The 17,620-nt window shown below is 40.9% G+C and overlaps 1 protein-coding gene across 1 annotated transcript; it reads right to left on the bottom strand.

The window, feature by feature from the left end:
- Positions 1-1,222: 1,222 nt before the first annotated feature.
- Positions 1,223-15,197, bottom strand: LOC120719059 (voltage-dependent L-type calcium channel subunit alpha-1D-like). Its single transcript, XM_040007936.1, has 29 exons — positions 15,037-15,197; positions 14,858-14,954; positions 14,630-14,759; positions 14,462-14,521; positions 14,230-14,336; positions 13,981-14,068; positions 12,584-12,691; positions 12,420-12,472; positions 12,185-12,331; positions 10,690-10,891; positions 10,443-10,601; positions 10,242-10,352; positions 10,057-10,140; positions 9,283-9,303; positions 8,679-8,813; positions 8,514-8,579; positions 8,239-8,330; positions 7,229-7,388; positions 5,410-5,537; positions 5,205-5,301; positions 5,014-5,116; positions 4,792-4,893; positions 4,484-4,608; positions 3,655-3,986; positions 3,410-3,550; positions 2,802-3,193; positions 2,382-2,494; positions 1,904-2,236; positions 1,223-1,492 (listed from the first exon to the last, which is right to left on the bottom strand). The coding sequence occupies exons 1-29, from the start codon at positions 15,140-15,142 to the stop codon at positions 1,286-1,288; spliced, it is 3,999 nt and encodes a 1,332-aa protein (XP_039863870.1). The 5' UTR covers positions 15,143-15,197; the 3' UTR covers positions 1,223-1,285.
- Positions 15,198-17,620: the final 2,423 nt, after the last annotated feature.

Below are 17,620 nucleotides of genomic sequence, written 5' to 3'. Positions count from 1 at the left end.
TCGTCACGATGAAGGTATCATTCCCTCTGTGATTCAAAGCCTTTAATAAGGAATACTTAACCAACCTTAACGCATCCTGTAGTTAAATTGCTATAAGCCTTGGATACAAAAAAACCCCTCCCATGATAAGCTCCTGTCTTCTCCTTGCTTTCACTCTCTGTGTATTTCATAGACACTGTGACTCTCTGTGACATAGACTCTCTCAGGGTTTTGCTTTTTTCGTAATCCAATCTATATATTTTTATTTCCTGTCCCTTTCCAAATACTAGCAGCTAACCTGAATAAAACAGTAGCGCAGGCTCTGATCAAGAGCACAGACAGAAAAAGGAAATATAAAACGGTAAAGCTGTACCTAAACAAACCAAAGTAAAAGCTTTCTACTTAACACAAAATGGATTTTACACAGATACTTGATGTGCTACTACAATAGCACCGAATAACAAGCATCCATGGCTCATAGCTTTGCATGTTTCTTTTCTTTAAAAGGGGAAGTGAAACCCAGATGTTACCCATCTGCCGGTCCATTAATGTCTGATTATATAATTCGCTGCTTTAATTTTGTTGTGGGTTTTCAGTATGTGCTTTTAAACAAATACAAAGAGCCTTTGAGACCGCGTGCAACGTTTGGAACGATATCCCATCTGCAAAACAAAAATTAACGAATGTTTGAGAAAACATTTCATTTTATTTGTGCACAGTGGATAGCCACGCAACCGTTCAGTCACAATGAATCCAAAACATAATTTGGACATTTCCGCCACAAGTTTGCATTGTGCATCTTAGAGGATATTCATTATATTTAAATATTTCTCTAAAGAAGCTAATGCTGTTGGAAACTCACAGTCTTACTCAGTTGTATCAAGAGTAAAGAAAAGTATTTGATCTACATGTGCAGATTTAAAACACTCTTATTTCAGAGTCTAGTTTCCCTGATTGTAGCTGAACACACGTGTATAAGGTGACCACAGTTCAAGTAGGGTACAAAACGAGAGCACAATGCAGAAAATGAACTTGCGTCCTGCTGACTCTTCTGCTGCAATCAAAATTTTTGTCACAAATTGACACGTACACTTAAAATCAAAGTGTGTTTTTGGCATTCACAAACAAAAGCACATCATACCCAACATGATAGAAATCTCATATGTGGGATGTTTCTTTTTGTTTTCAAAAGAGATTCAAACACACACACAAAAGATTTTCTTCTCCCTTTTTTTTTTTTTTTTTTAAGAAAAAACAAACTTCACATCTCAGTTTCTCACACATTTCTCTTACAGTTCAACTGATCTCAGTAAGAAATCACACAGTTCATTTCATCAGCCAGCTCCTCCTCAAATCGAGAAATCGACTGAGTGGCTCCACGCGCTATCAAGTCAGCAGCTGCGCTCTCCATTTCATCCAGGCTCATGCGGCAAGCTTCAGCAATCTCCCGCTTAGCAAAGTTCACAAACTTCGGGTCCCTTGCATAGACACCGAGACCCTCAGAGATCAAGATCTGTGGTTGGTGACAGAAAGAGTATAGAAGCAATCATTAAAGACAGGTTCGTGCTGTCAGCTGCTCACGTCCAATCTAAAGTTGAGCAAATATTGAAATAAATGAGCAGGATTACATTTCAGGGAGGCGATAGTGCAAAGAGTTGCTTTAGTCATTCATCCTGTTCATGGTTAGATCTGTTCCTAAAAGGATTTTTAATATGATGGATAACAGTTTTGCCATCCTTTTTACTGGGCAAGAATATCCCCATGAGGTTTCAAAAGTTCCAATCAGTCAAAACAGGTGAATATCAGCCTTAAAGTCTCACTAAATCAAGTTACAAAGGGTCACGGGAATTTAAAATACACCATGTTCTACATAATAGTGGGTGTAGGAGGTTTCACCTTTACGAAAATCTCAAAAACTACTTACCGACTCCACCAGACTGTCCGCGCTGCCTTTGCTTATGAAGCCCTGGTTCACAGGGGGTGGCATTCTTACACTGGTGAACGTCCTGGTTTGACCGGGGTACCAGCCGGGGCGCCTTCCTGCAGGAAGGCTGGCAGAACCGTCATTCCACAGCGGTTGACTGGTACCTGTGGCTTCATCCATCAAGATCATAGGAGTGTAGATGAGCTTGCCCTTGCGTGCCGATGGGGCAATTATTCCTGGAACGGGAGTGGCACCAGCTGCTGCCGTGTTCGCCCAGGAGGTGGACGACATGGAGGACACACTGCTGGGCCGGGACTCCAGGCTGTGCTGGTTCTGACAGAGGAGGAGCAAAAGTAGAGCCAGTAAATCCAGATCAGAGAGGCTGCTCTCTTATCATTTATTCATATCATTATGAGTTTAAGCTAGAAATGAGTAGGAAAACTAGCAGGCTGAGTGTGTATGCGTGTCACTGTTTTACCTGCAAACGTGATCTAGTTGGAGATGTGTGGCCTTGATAGATTCCTGGGATGGGGAGGTTATCTACGCTGCTCTGTGGTCTCAGACACTGGAAATTAAAGGCGGGTTTATGACCTGAAACAGAAAGCAGGAAGATATTAGAAAAATGACCTGAGTGCAAGACTAGCACCGTGTGTGGAGAGAGTTTGTATTAGCAGGGATCAGTTATAGTTCACATGCCCAATAAAACCCCTCAGAAAAGTTCCGTTTATAAAGTAAAATAAGAGTAATATTTGATAAATTCACTTGACAGATTATTTAAACACCAAAAACATTATCAATATATTTGAATTTTAAATTTCTTCTGATTGGCAACGTCCAAAAATATACAACCACCTCTGTCTATCAGTACTCTTGAAGAATGGAAGAGAAGGAGGAAAACCTTTTGGAATAGCAGGAAGTAACCTTCTCCTAACAAACTGGGCACCGCTGTTCTCATTGGTAGTGTAGCCGTTTCCAGTGTAATCGATGCTGCTGCCGTTTTCATGGCCGCCGCTCATTGTGCTTCCGTTCCCGTTGGCGGTCATGACGCCGTTTCCATTCTCACTGTATCTTGGATATCCATTCTCATTATATTCATTTGTGGTGTAGGGAGTGGGACTCATGGCAGCACTCCCTCCATTCATGTTGATGTCAGTGTAATCATTGCTGACGAAGCCACTGGTACCATTAGAGTCATACGGTATTTCGCCAAGGCTGCTGCCTCTTTCCAGACTCTGGCCATTGTAGCCTGCATCAGTTGGTACTGGGGAAACAGCCTCTGGATACATATACCTGCACGACCAAAGAGTAAAAGTGCTAATTAGTGAGCTCTAGAGGTGCTGGTGGGTTGAATCCTCTACCCCCTTGTTTCCAGTCTTAATGCTAGGCTGTTCAATCTTGTCTTCAGTTGTTTGGTTTTTTTAATCCATCTATTTCCCAAATTGTTTTTTTTAATGAATAACCTAATAAACCTACATCTATCGCTTGACCTTCTTGATTATTCCTTACCGGTCTACTGATGCCAGACTTGCAGCATCTCCTTCACTGAAGTACACCTGCTCGGATACTTCCTCTGTAGCTTTGACTTCTTCAACTAAAATCTCAGGTGGAGGTGGAGGAGGAAGAGGCGATTCACTGATGGAGTCCGCCCTGTTTGTTAAGAGTACAAGTAAGTTAGAAAACTCCTTGGTATAAAATAGAAGGAATACGTGTGAGTACCAATGTGAGAATTCACGTATGACGCAGTAACGTACCTCACTGGGAAATGTTCTGACATCACAGGCTGCTCTGTTACCACGCTGACACCTGCCAGCTCTGATCCCGGCCTCTGGTGTTCCTTCAAGCCCGTCACCTGCTCTGTGATCACACCTCCGTTGGAGATCTTGGGCTCTGGTTCCATGATCACAGTCATCTGCTCTACCAGCGTGTCCAGAGGTGGCATCGGTGTGCTGGAGGGAGTGGGGGTTGCTGACGTTTCAGGCCCACTCTCGAATATGTCATCGCCTCCACCTTCCTCGTCCTCCAGATCAGAAGCCATTGCCAGACGCATCTCTGGAGCCAGATCCTGCAGTGTCCGCAGCCCTTGCTACAAACATATCCATAAACTGAAGTCAGCCTACATTCAAAAATGAGTTTAATGCAAAGTTAAGCACCTGAAGATGGATGAAAAGATTTTTTATTTTTATAATTATTAATTTTTTATTATAAAAAAGTATATTTGATCGTAAGTTGAACTTAACCTTTCACATCTCAGTTTAAGACTCGCATGAAAAAGATGATTTTAACTCGGAAAGCAAACATGGTTCAAGATGCAATTAAAATGTATGTGCATGAGTTTTTGTATTTTACATTTTTTATTCTTTTACTTTGAGCATTTAGGTTATTTCCTTTTATTTTCTGTCAGTTGCCTGTTGGACTTCTGCCTCACTGAAATAAAGATTTGTTTTGTTTATTACTCCTCTTTTAGGTCAGCATTTGGGTCCACATTCACACACAGACATGACCGTATGATTTTATTTTGCATCGAGTCAATGACAAAGTTGTGTCAAACATGGGATCTTTGAGTTGGATAGTTTATGTTACCTGTAGAGAAGCTGCTTTGTCCTTCCTTTTGGATTTCCTCTCCCTTTCTTTTCTTTTCCGGAATTTTTTAAAGTAGTCTTGAATCAAGAAGCTGGCATAAACCTTTCCACAAGTCACCTCATCTCCTGAAAGAAGGTAATGTTACACAAACATTACTTTGGATTATAAGACTTGTATGAATAAATGTACATATTTGGCATCATCAGGTACACAATATGAAAGAAAAGAGGCTTGATTTAATATTCAGTGTGTTTTAGGTTTTCTTTACTTTTCATTATGTTGGAAAGCAGTGCAATTTTGTGGTATACCTCTAGGGGGAGGAATGACTTCATCAATGAGTTTGGGTTTAGTGCGCTTCCAGAGCTTCTTGATAATCACCTTCAGCTCTTCATTCTGCTGGTCGATGGGACCTGAGTGGGACACAAACAACAGATCCTTTAATATAAACAGCACTATCATTAAAAGAGTGAGGTAATCTCATACACAAATAATGAGCTTCTGTGTTTTTGTTTATATGCAGCAGGTCAAACCTTCAGTCTTGATCTTCAGTGAGGTTCGCACGAGAGCAAACAGAGTAGCGTTGAAGGTGACTGTGCCATCAGGATGCAGGGGAACATTCATGGCAACCAGTCTCTGCAAAGACAAGTTGAGGCAGAAGGAGTCAGATGCGTGTCTTTAGTTTGTTCATTAAATCCGCAGGAGCAAATGTGTTTTTGCTCACTTTGCAAGCAACACGATGAGGACATAATTTTCCGAAACCAAGAGGCGGCTGAATCCTGCGCAGCATAGTGACAACATCGATGTGTTTTATACGACCGCTGTAGGAGAGAGATGGACGCAGAGCTGGTGAGACAGATGTAAGACAAAGTATGCAAGGACAGAAAAAATGCACAAGTTGTGGAGAATGATACTAAAATGATTCTCACGTGGCCTCTGGATCATAGTCAGACCAAACTCTCTTAAACTCGTCCAGATGGTGAGTGCCGAGTACGGTCCAGTCTCTTGTCAGGTATTCAAAGTTGTCCATGATGACAGCAATGAACAAGTTGATAATCTGAGAGAGAAAGATATGACTATAACAGCATGTGTTTTACATAAATAAATCTATTATTGAAAAAAGTGAGAATAGGGATCCAGAAAGTCCAGTATAATATAATCCGGTAGTATAGTGTAAAAATGATAAAAGAAAATTTAGGAAACATTTTAAGTAAATTTAGCAAATAAAAGTAGTGAGATTACATTTTGAATTATTGTTGCTTCTAAATTTTGTATAAAGTCACAACAGGCAAGTCAGGCCACCACAGTTCTGTGAACATATTAAAAAACCCAACAGCACACAGAGGTCCTGATCTACATTAGCTGCCAGGAGGGTCTTTGTGGGTTTCTGCTAGAGGCCGAAAACCACATACGGATTGATTTTTGTCAGCTGTCCACAAAGGAAGAAAACATAAAGAAGGACAAATGAACAGAAAAACTGTAACCCTGCTATAAATCAAACCGCCTAAACCAGGGGCAGGGGAACTCCAGGCCACAAGGGCCAGTGTCCTGCAGGTTTTAGATGTTTCCTTGATCCAGCACAGCTGATTAATATGGCTAAATTACCTCCTCCACATGCCTTGACATTTTCCAGAGGCCTGGTAATGAAATAATCATTTGATTCAGGTGTGTTGACCCAGGGTGAAATCTAAAACCTGCAGGACACCGGCCTTCGAGGCCTGGAGTTGGACACCCCTGGCCTAAGCTGAGAAAACTGTCCATGGAACAGTGGAAGAGATTAAAGGCCAACGTCTGTCATAGGTAAATATTATAAATCGCATGGATTACATTGGGTTCCATAGCAAGATTGAAATTGTCTATGTATTGGATGATTACTTTTGATATTGTAACATTTCAGTGAAAGTTCCTGGTGGACTAGGGTTATATTTTAGGTCAGGGGTAGGAAACTCCAGGCCTCAAGAGCCGGTGTCCTGCAGGTTTTAGATAGCACCCTGGGTCAACACACCTGAATCAAATGATTAGTTCATTACCAGGCCTCTGGAAAATGTCAAGGCATGTGGAGGAGGTAATTTAGCCATTTTAAATCAGCTGTGTTAGATCAAGGACACATCTAAAACCTGCAGGACACTGATTCAGACAGAGGCCTGGAGTTCCCTGCCCCTGTCTGAATCATATATGATACTGCTGATCATTCTAAGCAGGTAATCTGGAACAGATTATACTCTGCTGTATTTTCTGCGGTTTTTACCATTTCCACTGCAGGAACGCAGCAACTTGATAGAGTATGAGATCCTACGTGGACCCTCCTCTGCCTGCTCTCTAGGGCAAACGCCACCTTCTTTCGACACATTTAATGTTTTAAAATAGCACTATGGTCAAAGTACTGTTACCAAAATATTTGTGCCCTTTTAAATCGGGATTTTGTGGTTTGAGTGTGCTGCCTGGATTAATAAAATCCGTGGATGGGAGTTGTCTGATGAGCTGGGAATTGGAGAAGACAGGGTAAGCTTTTAAACCTGCTAGTACGCTGCAGCTGTAATACTATGCTGTCTGCTTTCATCTAACTTTGATTCCTCCTGACCTGATATTCTATAAAACACGAGTTAGAATTAATTATACCTACATTTCTTTTAGAGACAGGAGGTAGAGTGTTTAGTTATATCAAAAGAAAGGACATGTTTTACCACAAACAAGATGAACGAAGGGATTTTAAAAAAATGATCCCTAATTTTCGGTGGCTTTGCTTACCAGGTAAGCACATAGCATGAAGAAGCTGATGAAGTAAAGGTAGGCCAAGTTGCTACCGCAGGTGAACTCTTCACCAGGTTCAACGTCAGCTTCTGGGTCACAGCGTCTGCCAGGCAAAGCTGCCAACATGATCTCTTGCCACTGCTCTCCAGTGGCACACCTACAAGGAAAAACAGCAGCATTATCACGATTCCTTCACACTGTTTTAGACCTTCTAGATGTTAGAAAAGATGCATGAAAGTTTCACACTAGAAGCACTTTTTGTTTGAGGAAAAAGTCGTGTTAATGCAGCACAGTAACTTCTGATTCTGAGTAAGACTATAATAAAGAAATGTATTATCAGAAGAGAGAAGAAAGCCATGGACTGTAGATAAACGATGGACATAGCTTCCATGCCATCACCAGTTGTTTCTTAGACTGTGCATTTTGAAGCTTCGGCATTTATGTTTTGTCTGCAAAAACAAAGATATAAAATACGGATGACTCAGCTTTCAGGTCTGAAAAGTAAAGCTGTCTTTGAAGTGCGTTAAATGTGCATTCTTGCTAATGAGCAGCAGGGAGCGACACCTCTGGTTGCACAAAGAAACTGCCCCGTATTAGTTAGAAAACAGGATGTTCATCATGTAAATTATGATCCTCATTAAAGTCAAAAAGAAAGATAAAGTAAGACACATTGTGTCACATTTTTATTTTTTATTTAAAGTGCTCCAGAAAGCACCTATACTACAAGCAGTGCTGAGAGGTTCAGTCCACCGATCCAGTGGTTACTGAAGGTGGTAAGCCTTAACACAAAACACTTTTTAAGAGGCCCCCTTAAGAGTCTTTATGAAGGAGGACATTAGTTTCATTGCCAAAAACAGTTTTCATTACAAGGCTGTAACTATTAACATTAATTTAATATCTCTGGTAGCCGGCCTCCAGTGGCCATTGGATGAAGTAAAGCTTCATTTTTCAACAATTCAGCTTTGTCCCTTTAATTTTGCCCCTTCCTGGGGGCTAAAAAGACTCACCTAAAAAGTACCAGAACAGCCATAAAGAAAGTCTGGAAGTTGCAGTTTCTGTTGATGTGTGTGTCCTCATCAACAGCCACCTTCCCAAACATCTACAAGAGGAAAAAAAAACCAGTCATTAAAACCAGAGACTTTTTATTATTATAGACTTATAAACTGGGATGCAGCCTGTATGATGTAATGGTAATGTTTTGTTTATCATCGGATACCTGTTTGATTAATTGCAATGAGTGGAACAGGCAAAATTTAAACCTACGTTCATAACAAAGACTCACCTGCATGCCGATCACAGCATAGATAAAGAAGATCATGGCAATGAGGAGGCCGACGTAAGGTAAAGCCTGAGCAGATAAAAGTCGAGAGCAAAGTTACATAAAAGTTGTCTACAGGTGTCACAAGAAATTGTTTAATCCTTTTGTTATTTCTGTGCTGCTACTGACCTGGAGGGACTTGACAAAAGTCCAGAGAAGAGTCCGAATGCCTTCTCCTTTACTGAGGAGTTTGACCAACCTCAAGACTCGGAAAAGACGGAAAAATGTGATGGACACTTTCCCACTTTCACCTTTCCCGGGACCCTAGAAAGAATAACGGCAGACAGAAATAGTTAAATATCTGAGACTGAAAAAGCAAATATGTCATCAGGAGTGTGAAACGTGTCCTGAAGGCCAGGACGGTTTATGTAAACGGTTAATTCTGGCCTGCTTGAAGCGCTTGTCAAGTGTAAAGACTGAAGATAAGAGCACCGTTTTTGGACTTTTCACAAGCCATTTGGATTGGAAATCCTTAAGGTGAATGTTCAAACTATTGATTTCCTCCAATCCAGAAGAGTTTCAAGGCTTTCTTCCTGACAAAGGCGTTACCCAAACCCTGAGATATCACAGAGAAATGCAGCCAAGGAGCAGCACAGAAGTGTTTAAGTTATGAGTAGAAAAGCTGAGACATGTTGTTCAAGTTGCACTTATTTTTCTCAAGGTTATTAGCTTTTGTCCACCCAAAGTGTATTGCAGAAGAATTAAAGGGAGTACTTCAGAATTCAGCTCTTACCTCACCATGGCCGCCTCCGCCCTGCATCGTTTTGCATGTGGTGAACAACAGGCAGGCGATACCATGCAGGAGAAAAGAAATTAAAGCACAAATTATTTCATTTTCAGAGTAATACATATTTCAAGCCATATAGAATTTCTTCCTCAAAAAATTGTAGAAAGGTTTATTTTATTATTTTTCATCGTGTAGTTCTTAATCATTTGTTTAGTTTATTGTTCATAAAAGTGCAGCTGACAACCCTGATGGCAGTAATAGTTTTCCTTCTCGCATCTGAATTATCTTCTGATTGTATTCCTACATAATAGCACCATAATAACCGACACCAAGCTGCTGAGATCCCTTTTAGCCCCTGCAGCTAAATACCAGCAAATCTTCAGGATATTAAAAGGAAAGTTTCATCAAAATTGCATAGAAAATACTGGGACTGGCGTCACCCAGTGTGTTAACTGCTCACCTCGCCCGAATTGAGGTGAGCGATTGCTCACTGGATATTTTTTCTGTTTTAGACCATTCTCTGTAAACCTAGAGATGTTTGTGTGGGGAAATCCCAGTTCTCCACCAACAACCATGCCTTGTTCAAAGTCATTTAAATCACCTTTCTTCCCCAATCTGATGCTCTTTCTGAATTTCAACAGGTTATCTTGACTATCTCGAAATGCCTAATTTGACTCATTTATTGCATGACTAATTGTTGGCGTGTGATTGGCTGATTAGATATTTGGGTAGATAAGGAAGGTAGCTGGTGATATTTTGTTGCTGTGTGAACAAACTTACGCTGAATTCAGAGACCGCAATGTCCAACACACTTCCCACGACGATAAGTGCATCAAATGAATTCCAAGGATCGATGAAATAGTGCTGCAGAGATTAAACAAGCAAAGTGAGAGTCATCGAGACAGCAGACAGTGAGTGGAGTTGTGCCAAATATCATTGTCTGATGAAAAAGAGGGAAACCTTACATGTGCCCGCAGAGCCATTAGCTTGATAATCATCTCTATAGTGAAAACCACAGTGAAGATCATGTTGAGGATGTCCATAATGGAGGTGAATAGTTTTGACTGCTCATAATGCTGAGAAGAAAAACAACACAAAAATTCACATCACAGCCCTGAATCAATATTTTAGTATTTTATCTGAGTGAAAACTGACTGATATTGTACCTGAACAGCCAGAGTAAGGGTGTTTCCCAGAATCAGTACAAACATGACGTACTCAAACTGGCTGGAGTTGATGATTTTCCAGAATTTGAGCTGGGATGGGTTTTTGGGAATGTAAATCTTAATTGGTTGAGCTTTCAATGCATAATACACGCACTGACGCTGTGAGGAGGGAGAGGATAGAAAAGATTGAGTCTGAAAGAATGCTATTACACTGAAATCAAAACTACAGTTTTTAATGATAACTAACCTGATTTTTATTGAGTTCGCAGTTTTTGAACTCAGCCTCTCCTTGCTCTCGAAATGTAATGATGACAAAACCCACAAATATGTTCATCATGAAGAAGGCGATGATGATGATGTAGATGGTGAAAAAGATGGAGATTTCTACTCTGTAGTTGTAAATGGGGCCTCGATTTATGGCGTTGGCATCGACGGCCCGGTACAGAAGCCTTTAGGCAAAAATAAAATAAAAGAGACAAAGCGAGTGACACACAGGATTCCTGTTACATTGAGTCATTTAATCATTGATATAAGATTCCTAAACTTATGTTATTATTTGGAAATTCCATTAAAAAAGCCATGAAAAGGCGATATAGTTTCATGTATGTATTTCCTCTCTGTGCCGTCACAAAAGAGCATGTCATTTCAGTAGCAATATCTTTACATAAGTAATAAAGAATAATCTCATAAGGCAGGCTGTAAAACAACGGTCCCAGTGATATTGTAGCGTAGCCCTCAGACACACAAGAAACACAGTATTTCTTTTGTCTGCTTAAAATGGGGTAGTTCAAGCTTTGGCATAGCCACGCAATCATGAAATGTCAATTCGAATTCTATATTCATCATTATTTGTGTGATGTGTAAACAATTTATGAAACAAATAATTGCTTGGTGAATATTTAGATGGATATATTTAGAGAACAATGAAATCAGGTCTACAGTCACAATGACAAGTTTTTGGCAGCGACACATTTTGTGTTTCATATACTTTCCTATTTTAACTTTGATTATTTTTTATTGTTGAGCACAGATGTTTGATGTGATTAAGATATGGACATTTTAATTTAATGATCTTTGAGCCTCTTACGTCTCATTTTTGCCTTGTGAAAAGTGCTATATCATGCTGGAAATTTAACAGATTGCCACCAAACTGCTTCTGGATCATTAAAAGCTGGTCTTTGAGTACATGTTAAGTATGGGCAGTGCTTAAAAAGCAGAGAGACAAACAGAACCCCAAAAACTGTGATCAATTTTGAGCACTTTTAAGGCAGGACTGGATTTTGATTAGTCTAAATATTGAGTCTTTGCATGGCTTTAATTTATTGACCAATAAAAGTCTTGATGTCATGATGGTTCTTCACTGTTTCATGGAAACATGTCTTGGAGCAGCTGTGACCATATAATTCTCTCTGGGGTTAATAAAATATTCTTATTCCGATTCTAAAAATAATCTAAACAAAAAATGAAGCAGCAAAGTGTATGAAACATAAACGTTTGTGCCACTGATAAAACTTTAAGCCACGACTGTAGTGCTCTGAAGGCCGTTTTCACTTAATCTTCAGCTAAAAATAGTCCCTACAACTGCTCTGTTACTTCCTGTTTTAGCAATATTTTCCAAAATAAAGAAAATAACAAAATGCTAAGTTGTTCAATAAACTTCTAAGAAATAAACTGAAGCTCCCAAGGAATGACACAGATAGTTTAGAGAGGTAATGGACTTAAAATGTAGAATTAATACTCACTGCGGCCAACCTTCAAATGTTGACACAGTGAATAAAGCCAACATTCCCATTAGCACATTATCAAAGTTGAAATCGCTGTTCTCCCAGATGCGTTCCCTGACCATGGGGTGATTCATATCTCCATCCTTATACACCACAAATGTGCCTCTAAAATTAGATGCATGCACATCTTTTAATAAACAGCGTGATAAGAAATTGTCAAGAGCTTTATGTCGTGTGAAAAAAAAACACTGACTTGCACTCATCTGGAGTGTGTCTGGCTTCGTCAGTGCAGCTGTAGAATCTGCCCTATAACAGCAAACACAGAGAAGTTACACTGTTACAAACACTCACTCGACACACTCTATATATCTGCTGAGGGTGTTAAAATCTTATCATGCTGAAAGTGTGAACATGAACCTTGAAAAGCTGCACTCCAATACACGCAAACATGAACTGGAGGAGGGTTGTGACAATTAAGATGTTACCGATGGTGCGGATCGCCACAAACACGCACTGCACCACATTCTGTGAACATATAAACAGCAAAAACGATGTGACTAAAAGGCACCATGTTACACTTTTGTATGTACACTGAATAAATTGTACAGTACAAACAACAATATTGTCACAGTTGCTGCAGATTTGTCAGCTGCACATCCAAAGGTGCTCTGTTAGACTGAGAGCTGTTGACTGTGGAGGCCATTTGAGTTCAGTGAACTCATTGGCACGCTCAAGAAACCAGCTTGGCAATTCGAGCTTTGTGACATGATGTGTTATCCTGCTCGAATTAGCCACTAGAAGACAGAAGACCACACTGTGGTCATAAAGGGATGGACTTGATCAGAAACAAAATGCCGGTAGGCTGTGGCGTTTAAAGGATCCTCAGTTGCTACAAAGGGACCAAAAAGAATATCCCCCACACCTATACATCACCACCAGCAGCCTGAACCGTTGACACAAGAGACAATGGATCTATGCTTTCATGTTGTTTACACCTAATTCTGACCCCACCACTCAAAAGTCACAATCTTACAATCTTCTGTTATCCATTTTTGATGAGTTTGTGTGAACTATAATCTCAGTTTCCTGTTCTTAGCTGGCAGGAGTGCTAGCTCTGCTGCTGTAGCCCATCTGCTTCAAGGCTTGATGTGCTGACATGATCTTCTGCATACCTTGTTTATAACAAGTGGCTATTTGAATTTCCTGTTGTCTTCCTATTAGCTGGAAGCTGCCTGGCCATTCTCCTCTGACCTCTGACATCAACAAGACATTTTCAGCCAAAGAACTGCTACTCGCTGGCCCCGTATTTTGGACCATCCTCACTGAACCCCAGAGATGAATCCCAGTCTATGAGCACCTTCTGAAATACTCAGACCAGCCTGTCTAACACCAACAATCATGTCATGTTCAAAGTAAATTCAATTTCCTTTCTTCTTCTGATGCTTAGTTGGAACTTTGGCAGTTTCTCTTCACCATGTCTACACTCCTAAATTAGTGTTTGCCATGTGAATGGCTGATTAGATATTTGTGTTAAGTGATCAGCGAGTTTACATGACACTGATTAAGTGTGACATGACATGAAAAGGAGGAGCTGAGGTGCAAGCGGCTTGCAGATGCAGCAGGCTGAACGGTGCACCCTTTATGAGATTTGCTAATTGGATACATAGAAGGGTATCAGCTGAGCCATCAGCCGATGCAGGTAGGCAGTGGGATCAGCTGTTATCAGCTTGGAGACCATGCTTTACTTGGTGCTCTGTCTGAAATAATGCTTAAATGAATATAGGAATGAAACTAGATAGAATATAGCTGTTTACCTTTAATCCCTTGGCTCTGTTAATGGCTCGAAGAGGCCTGAGCACTCGAAGCACTCGGAGAATCTTCACCACAGAGATGGCACTTGAGCTGGAAGAAACAAGGAAAAGAGATTAGAAAAGAAAAGTTTGAGCTCATAAATTAAAAAAAAGTTATCCTCAAATCTCTTCTCTTTGCTACAACTGCTCCTGATCTTTCTGCCAGAACCCAACAGAAGAACCACAGCTTGTGTTTCACGTGTATCTACTCACTGCAGAAAGAAGGACGTGAGTGACACACTGACAACCAGCAGGTCAAGAAGGTTGAAGGCATTTCTACAGAAGGAGCCAGTGTGCAGAAAAGCTCCATAAACAGTCATCTAAACATGAGTGAGAGGGCGAAGAAACAAAGTCAGAAACTCATTGCACTGCCATGTACTTCTGAGGTTTGCTAGTGCATAATTTTCTATTAGATTTGGTTCTTTACAGCCACTGCAGCTGTTACCTTGAGTACGATCTCCACAGTGAAGACTGAAGTGAATACATAATCAGCATATCCCAGCACCTGAGGAAGACAGAAGCTAAATCAGTTCTCAGTCTAATGAAGATAATATTATGAGTCAGTAAACATGTAGGGAATATGACAGGAAAAGCGAGTGAAGCTTGGCCTTACAGTGTTCCTGAATGAGTGGGATTTAATGGGATCCTCAGCAGCCAGTGAAATACTACTAAGGATGATGAAGATGAGGATGAAGTTGGTGAAGTAGGGGTGATGGATGAGGTTGTGGCAGGCGACTCGTAAACTGAAGAATGAAAAATGGGAAGGAAATCACGTGCACTGCACTGGTATTAGATTGTATCCCTTCAATCATTTCTCGGGTTCATGATTATTTAAAATTACCAGTTTTTCTTTCCGAGAATGAAGAAGGAGCTTCCATCGGGTATTGGTACAATCTTTTCTTTGGGCCCAGAGAAATCGGGCTTTAGAGGAGCCACTCCTACAATAAAGACACACTTATAATCACTGTTGGTCAAGATAGTTAATATCTCTCTGTTGGGTGTAATGTCGATCAAACTCACCCTCCAGGCCTTCGATGACTCTCAGCTCCTCATTTTCCTGCCAGTCGTCATCTTCGTTCTGCTCCCGAGACAAAATATCAGCGGTTACTTCGCTTTCTATAAACATTCAATATAATATATAAAAAGATTTCAAAGTTCCTTGCCCCTGCATCTTCATCCTCTTTCTCTTCATCTTCATCCCACTCTTCTTCATCTTCCTTTTTCTCTCTGAATAAATAAATGTTCATACACTACTGTTATGCTTCAAATAACATTTTATATTGAATACACTGACGCGTAAATGCAGCAGAAATTAAAAGAACGTGTCACCATTTCCTTAAGCATATCGAACCAAGCTGCAACCTACACAGCTGACCTAAACTCGGTGTGGGAGGGACAAAAACTGGGACGGGGGATGGTATGTGATAATGATACAAAAATGCATTATGACCAGACATCTACACTTTGGTCATGTCTGTTTAAAGGGTATTGTTCCCAAAGTCATGGGATTTGCTCAGATGCAAATCTAAGCCATGCTGCCATGTTGTTTTTAGAGAGAAGAAGCTTTCTCACAGCTTTCTGTATGTATTAACGCAGATCTGAACGCTCCAGACCAGGGGTAGGGAGCTTTAGTCCTCGAGAGCCGGTGTCCTGCAGGTTTTAGATCTCACCCTGGGTCACCACGCCTTAGTTCATTACCAGGCCTCTGGAGAACTCCAAAAAATGTTGAGGAGGTAATTTAGCCATTTAAATCAGCTGTGTTGGATCAAGGACACATCTAAACCCTGCAGGACACCGGCTCTCGAGGCCTGGAGTTCCCTGCCCCTGCTCCAGACCAAACTACTAAGCTTTTTTAAAGAGGTGATGAGATTCGCTGATGCTGAGTTTCTTGGATCAGTTCCATCTGATTAACTTGTTGCTACTTATCCTCTTAATTGCTATGGAAGGAGTAGGGAAGAGCTGTGAAATATTTGTGCATATAGTCCCAGAGAGGGACATAATGCTGAGTTCACAAATTTGGGTGACTGTAGCTACATCCATCTGCAGTCTATATATCAAACTTACTCGACTTTTTTCTTCCCACCACCTCCTGCCAAGTTGTCCACAGCGATAGCCAAGAAGACATTAAGCAGGATGTCTGATCACAAAATTAAGGAATTGCTGTTTATTCCTTTTGAAATTAAAGACCAAATTTAATATTTAGACTGTTCTAGCTGATATCATTGCTGATAATCATTTGTTGAAAAGGATACAGTTACCACAGACAAAGAGGATGACAAAGTAAATGCACACCACCATGTTAGGGAATATTGGCCCTCCGTATGCCATAATGCCATCGTACATCACAGCGTTCCAGTCCTCTCCAGTGAGGATCTGTAACAAAAGTCCATCCGAGATGAACAAGAAGGAATTCAACAGACAGAGGGAAGGAGATCTAATCAACACCATAAAAAGAAATGCTAAGCAGTGAGCATAAGAGAGAGATGTTTTGGAGATGTAAATCACCTGGAAACATGTGAGCAGCGCCTGAGGGAATGAGTCAAAGGTGCTTCTTTTCATCTGAGTCTCATCAAAGTTGAATTTGCCTCCAAACAACTGCATACCCAGAAGGGCGAAGATGATGAGGAAGAGGAAGAGCAGAAGCAGAAGGGAGCAGATAGCTTTCATAGAGTTGAGCAGTGAAGTGACCAGATCAGACAAGGCAGCCCAGTGCCTAAAAATGACAGGACATCATGACCACACATCAGGATGGGCAGATAGGGCATGGAAATTTGTAGTTCCCTTCTCACGTAAGGTTTAATCACTAATTACCGAGTCATCTTAAATATCCGGAGCAGTCGGATGCAGCGTAGCACCGATATGCCAATGGGCGGGATGACTTCGAATTCTACGAGGAGTGTCTCGAGAATACCGCCACACACAACAAAGCAATCAAAGCGATTGAACAGCGCCATAAAGTAGATCTGCAGACCGAAGGCGTACATCTTCATCAACATCTCCAGAGTGAAGAGAAGCAGCAGGATCTTATTGGCTCGCTCTGAGGGACAAAAAAAGTAACATTTGTTCTTAAATCACTGACTCATTCAGAATCAAAGCATAGAGATGGTTGGGATCACAGGTTAGAATAAAAAATGGGCGGGGCTATTTATTACCTTGCATTTCGGTGAGCCATTTCGGCTGCCCGTAATGCTCTGAAGCGCTGGCCACAGTGTTGAGAAACACCAACAGAAGCACCAACCAGTAGAAGTTAGTGGTCTTTACTGCAACGCGGCAGTTCTTCCTGAGAGTGTGATTCAGCTGGCACAGCTGGTCACTAAAGAAAGTGTAGAATGAACATCTTTACTGCACGCATACTAGACATGTACAGTCAAAAAATATTAATATGACATAGCACAATCCCACCACTGGCCTCAGTACTGAGTGATCCCACTCCGGTCTACAAGTTCTAACCACTTACAGAATATTTAGGAGGGAAGAAATTTCGCAAGCTGATTTGTTTCATTGGTGTCATCCTTCTATAGTTTGAGCGTGGGCTCAAATTCAGTGAGCTCTTTAAGATGATCAATTTTTCAGTAAGTTTGTAAAGGCACACTGCATCATTAGT

Source organism: Simochromis diagramma, unplaced genomic scaffold (genome assembly GCF_900408965.1).
Source record: "Simochromis diagramma unplaced genomic scaffold, fSimDia1.1 OVJJ01000545.1, whole genome shotgun sequence".
NCBI classification, from domain to species: Eukaryota; Metazoa; Chordata; class Actinopteri; order Cichliformes; family Cichlidae; genus Simochromis; species Simochromis diagramma.
This window is presented reverse-complemented; position numbering and strand designations above follow the sequence as displayed.